The 6,316-nt window shown below is 38.4% G+C and overlaps 1 protein-coding gene across 1 annotated transcript; it reads right to left on the reverse strand.

The window, feature by feature from the left end:
- Window positions 1–705: 705 nt before the first annotated feature.
- LOC126262501 (pre-mRNA-splicing factor 38) lies at window positions 706–1,910 on the reverse strand. Its single transcript, XM_049959171.1, has one exon. It carries the CDS (start codon window positions 1,885–1,887, stop codon window positions 922–924), a length of 966 nt encoding a protein of 321 aa, XP_049815128.1. The 5' UTR covers window positions 1,888–1,910; the 3' UTR covers window positions 706–921.
- Between the last annotated feature and the right edge of the window lie 4,406 nt (window positions 1,911–6,316).

Below are 6,316 nucleotides of genomic sequence, written 5' to 3' on the forward strand. Positions count from 1 at the left end.
GTTTAGTGGCCACAGTATTATGTATCATGACAATTTGTCCATGACTATATCCTAGTATTTATTGTACTGTAGCAGTTAATATGACAACCTAGGGGAACAGTGTATTTGTATGGTGTTTGGTTTAGCAATTGCTACAGTGATTTTTCAAACCTGAGGTCATTTTACAATGCCACTGGAAATAAGAACAAGTCCACAGGGGCAGAGGTGACAATAATATGAAGCTACATGTGGCCTCTATAGCAGCTTTCACTTGCACATTCTTTTCTCACAAGAAAACATCGAGAGACCAATCTTAATTTAATTTGTAGAACCTTAGTGAACTGCGAACTGTTGAGAAGCCTGTTACGATATAGTGATTCTGACTACGAGTTTCAGCAACAAACCAAACGACTAAAACTCAGTAAATTTTCTCTCAAAACTTGAATAAATATAGATGCAACAATCTTGCAGTAACTTACACACAATCTGCAAACTGACCAAATGTTATATCAATTACATAATGAATTAGAAACCTCAACTACTGAAGTTTTATCATTCTTCACAACGTAATTGACAGGAAAGAGGTGCGAATATAACTTATTAAAAGCTCTAGACATAATATCAGGCAATCGTTTGGTACTATTCACGTCACATCTGAAAACGAAACAACATTCATTCCATAGATAACCACCAATGTTTTGACAGAAATGGAAAAAACTTCTACAATATTTTGTTGACTTCAAAACATTTATTGCAAAGCCTCTATCCAAATCATCAGTAATTTATACACTCGACAAAACACGTCACATTCCACATATACACAAGATAACTACCACAAAACAGCTTCAGATGAATTTTCTGTGAAATCTAGAAATCACACAGTGTCACTTTCAGTCAGACAAAAAACACAACATTTCTCCGGTGAATAATACACAACACATCTTAATGTCTCTGCCTGTTTCTGTCCATATCCCTGTCGCGTCTACGGATATCTCTATCCATGTCGTTGCCCCTGTTTGTCCTCTGATGCTCTCTTTCTCTTTCACCTCGGTCTCTGTGTCCCTGCCTTCCAACAGGTGATTTCGAACGGTGGCGTCTTTCCCTGCTTCTACTACGGCGTACTTTCTTTTCACGATCATTTCTATCCATGCGATTCCTTTCTCGTTCTCTGCTTCGCCTCCGTTCTCTGTCGCGATTCCTCTCGCGAGACAAGCTTCTCCGGCGGTTAGGCGATCTCCTCATTTTCTCTTCTCGCCCGCGCGGATAATGGCTCTCAACCTGCGGCGGTGGTTCTACAGGTTTAACTATCTCCTCTTCATCTCCTGAGGATTCAATACCTTCATCGATATCGTCGTCCAATGCTGAAACTTTGGCCTCAAGCTCATTATTTTCTTCCAAAACATGTCTCTTCTGAATTCTTGGTAAAATTACATCACAAACTCTTTCCTCACGTAAGAGCTCATCAATAAATTCATCCATATACACCAACTCAAAATGCCCCTGTCTATTTTGTCTCCGCAACTTTCTGCTGTCATTAAACAGTGGTTCCAAATACTTGTAGCAATCCAAAGATGAGCCTACCAGTCTCATGTACATTGCACCAAGCGCACGAACGTATTTAAATTCTTCGTTCTTTATAAATTCTACTACAATGTCTTTTTCTGGCTGAATCTGCAACATCTTCAGTACCAGACACAGAAAAGGTGTTGGCTTGATATTGCCACCATATACTCCACCTATAAATCGCAATTCCATTGCTTTGTCCACGAGCAACTCTGCACTTAACGCGAAGCATTCTTCTTTCCAGTATTTGCAGTCGTATATTCTAGCTCTTATTATTTTTTCTACTAGATACTGCGGATTTGTACCTCTCACAGACTTCGCATCCTTCACAGTCCTGTTCGCCATATTTACAAACTAAAGTTAGATATAAACATGAAGACACAAGACATTAATCCAAAGATATCACAGCGCAAAGAGGACTACCTCGCACACAAGAAATTCTAGTATTGAGCACACTGGTTGAGACAGCAAAGAAAGAAAATTGACGTAGCTAACAGAAATTAATGCATCCAGTTGGTTGTTTCTTTTTTATTTTTTTTCCTTCGGGTCATTCAGTCATTGCTGCGTAATAATATCTTTATTCACTCAATATCCGCTTCTTTGAGTTTAGCTTCATTTCCCTGTCCCTTAAATTTTACTATTAAACTTTATATCTTTATCTGTCAGTTACAATTACATTCGATTATTTTTCTTGTAGGTTTTAATGTTCGGTTCATATAGCAAGAACCTGACTGACACTGGTGCGGGATTTTATTCCTAAAGCCGCATTCACACACGCATTTAATGTGGCGCCACAGCTTGTGGCTTGCTGTAGTGGCATCGTGAATACCTTTCACACAGAACGCCACAGATTCTACGTAGTTGGGCAACTTTCAGTATGGTGTCAACTGAAATCATATGGGAGGATATGAATGGTATACTACAGGTTATGTCCATAGAGCTGTGATGAGTTAAATGCAAGGAAGAAGAAACCGATATACTGGATCCAAAAATAGATTTCGCACAGGGATAAATCAAGGGAAACAAACACATTTATAAAAGAAATAACACTTAAGAGACGAAAATACTGTCAAAATGGCAAACTAACCAACAGCTTGCATGTAAATATCATCTGCAGACGCGCCACAGTTCCAAGATTTTAGAATCTTATTGTATTCGTTAATATAAGCAATCTGAATAACTAATTTTTACTTTAACAACTGCCACATCATGCTAGGGAGCTATTTCCTGCATGTAATCCACAATTTATACTATTCTTGGTCCCACAAATTAAGAAGTTTATACGATTCGTTCTTTGGTTACATATATTAAGTTTCTTTATTTATTCCTTCGTGAGCTATGTCATTGTTTCGCAAAAGCGCGCGCGCACGCACGCACACACACACACACACACACACACACACACACACACACACACACACACACACACATTGCTGCAGAAAATCAAACATAGGTTGCTGTTCTTGTAGTTTTCTAGAACCTGCGGAAGTGTACGTGCCGACCATTGTTTTCACTTTTTCAGAAATAAAATAAAAAAACACTGAAATCGAATGGACTGCAGAAATAATTACTGCACGATAATTGCGACAGATTACTCGTGTCTCCCAATACTGAATAATACCACCAGGGAGCAGTGGTGGTAGGAAAGTGGTGCAACAAAGTGCAACCAAGTTGAACTTTTTGTAGCGCGACTAAAGTTGCGTCTCTTTAGTTGCTCCCCTAAGAACTGGGAGTTCATACACGCAACTGCGGTATGTCACTAACTGTGGTGACACTTTTATTGCTCTTGTGATCCCGGCTTAATAATAAGTGCTAAAAACTTGTTCCTCGGCTCACTGCATTGAAATATTATAAGTTTCATGCCTCTCTGAGTAGTATCACACAATCACAGATTGGTGTGTGTTATGTATGCAGTCGGTATAAATGCTTTGATAATGTCCTATGATTGAGCCTTACTCTACTCAAAGTGGATGTTGCTGGTCTGGTTCCATACCTACAGATGATCGCCTCCATTGTGTCATGAGCTTGTTCCATTCTTCCTGCCAAGATTCGAATGCCCTGTTCCGAATAAGTTGTCCATATTCCGTACAGGAAAGCTTTATGTCTAGTGGTGTCCCATCACTCGTAGCCTGCTTTCTTTGGCTGGGATTCCACAATGGGCTTCTACTCACTTACAGGCAATTTGTTTCTGCCTTCAGAGTCAATCGTAATACCAATAACGAACTTGGAGTAAATACCTACTGGTAGTTTTCGAGACTTTTGTATTTGATATTGCTTGAAGTACACTCATAGGGCAGATTGTATAAACTTTGCTGACTTGAGATCAAATTTGACATTAGATCAGAAAATGAAACACGTTCAGGACTCAGCTCTATTGTGGAATGCTAAACTTGGACCCACTGAAGCAGATTCAGATTTGATCTCAGATGGCACGTAACATACTTGTAACACGGCTAAAATCGGCTGTCGACATAATATTGCGCTTCGACCACAGATTTTTATCGTACAGCGCAGATACCACAGTCTAACATAACGGTCACGACATGGGGATCAACAATCTGACAAGCACACCACTCGTAGGTAATGTAAAAAATATAAACTGTGATTCAAAGTCAAACTGTATCCAGATAAACAAAAAGGGAGATAATATGCTGACATTACTTCAAGTTAATATTTGTTGTATTAGAAATAAGATGTTAGAATTGGAACATTTCTGTAAGATTAAGAATGTTGATGTAATATGTGTATGTGAGCATTGGTTAGTTGCAAATGAGGTAGATATGTTTGTACCTCAAGGATATGTCACTGCAGACATAATGTGCAGAAAGCAGAGGTGAAATGGTGGGGCTGGGATCTTTATCAGAGATAATTTCAACTTTACAAAAATAGATGTATCATCTTACTGTACAGAGATAGATGCAGAATTTAGTTGTATAAAAATGACTGATGAAAATCTAATAATTGTAAGCCTATACAGATCTCCCAATGGCAACATTGATACATTTTTTGAAAGATTTGAACTAATGGTTAGAAAAATACTAATGCATAAAACAAAGATTGCCATATGTGGTGATCTTAATATAGAAATGGTAAACACAAGTAATGAGCCCTCAAGAACTTTTCTTAATTTATTAAGGTCCCTTAATCTGTACTGTACCATCCAGTGTCCAACACGTAAAAATTCATGCATAGACAATATTATTGTGAATTTTCCCCGTGGCAGCTACACTGTTAGCCTTGCAAATGGGTGCTTTGCAGACCACGACCCATTGCTTCTCAATCTCGTTAGTAAGCAACCAAATTCCACTAGTGTGCACAATATGACATGGGTAAGAAGACAAAAAGAAGAATACATTATGTCATTTATTCGTATACTAGAGAATGCAAGTTGGGACTTTGTCTATAAGTGTTCATCTGAGAAGTCTGATGTTGAAACTACCTTTGAAAACTTCCTTAAAAATTATACAGAATTATGGTATTCATGCTCACCACTAATTAAAACCAACTCTTCTGGAACATATAAAAATAAAAAGCTGGAATGGTACACAGACGAACTGGTCCAGATAAGAAAAAACATGCTCGTACTATACACAGCATATAAAAATGCATGTAAACAAAGATCAGAGCAGGAGGGCACCTTTTATGCAGCATACCAAAAATGTAAAAAATTCTACAAACTTAAGCTGATACAGACAAAAAAGGCTGCTTATGAAGGGTACATAGAAGGTGCAACAAACAAGTGCAAGGCAGCATGGCAGATTGTAGCACAAGAAAATCCCACACGTCACACACATGAAACTCAGCTCACTCCAAGGGAACTAAATGACTACTTCATTAGCTCAATTAAAGAAATTGAAAGTAAGATAGAAAAAACAGATACATCTGCAAGCGATTTACTTAATGCCCTTCCACCAGTAGATCATGTCTTTAACTGGTATAGTATCACACCTGCTCAGATTAAAAGAACAGTCACAAAATTTTCAAATTCTAAAAGTATGGACTGCTACTGGCTCTCCAATTACATAGTAAAAAAAACTGTAGACTCGATCGCTAAACCATTGGCATTCATATTTAATAAATGTTTACAGTCAGGAGTGTTTCCCGACTCCCTCAAAATTTCCAAAGTTATTCCAGTGTTTAAAAAGGGTGACAAACATCTTCCTAAAAGTTATCGCCCAATCTCAATTGTGCCAATATTTTCTAAAGTATTTGAGTCACTTATGTACACTCAATTAAGTAGCTATTTTGAGACACACAACCTTTTGAGCAATAGTCAGTTCGGATTCCGACAGGGCAGAAATACCACTGCGGCCATCCTGGAAATTGTTGACCAGACATTAACAGCCTTTGAAGACCGGAATATGGTGTCACTTGTCTTGTGTGATCTGAGCAAAGCTTTTGACTGCATTCCCTTTGGCACCCTGGTTGCAAAACTAGAATTTTATGGTGTATGTAACCCAGCATTAGCAGTAATAGAGTCATATCTTCATAATAGAAGACAGTTTGTCTCAGTTAAAAATAATTACTCCCCTGTAGCAGCAGTTAGTACTGGTGTACCACAGGGCTCGGTTCTGGGACCCTTCTTCTTCATCATAGCCATCAATGACCTACCTCATCACATAAATAGTACTACCATATGCTATGCAGATGACACAACCCTCCTCACCTCACATCAGAACATCTCAGCTTTGGACAATAACACACAGGAATCACTCAAATCAGCCATCCACTGGTTCACATCCAATAAATTACTGTGTAACTCAGAGAAAACACA

Source organism: Schistocerca nitens, chromosome 6, assembly GCF_023898315.1.
Source record: "Schistocerca nitens isolate TAMUIC-IGC-003100 chromosome 6, iqSchNite1.1, whole genome shotgun sequence".
NCBI lineage: Eukaryota > Metazoa > Arthropoda > Insecta > Orthoptera > Acrididae > Schistocerca > Schistocerca nitens.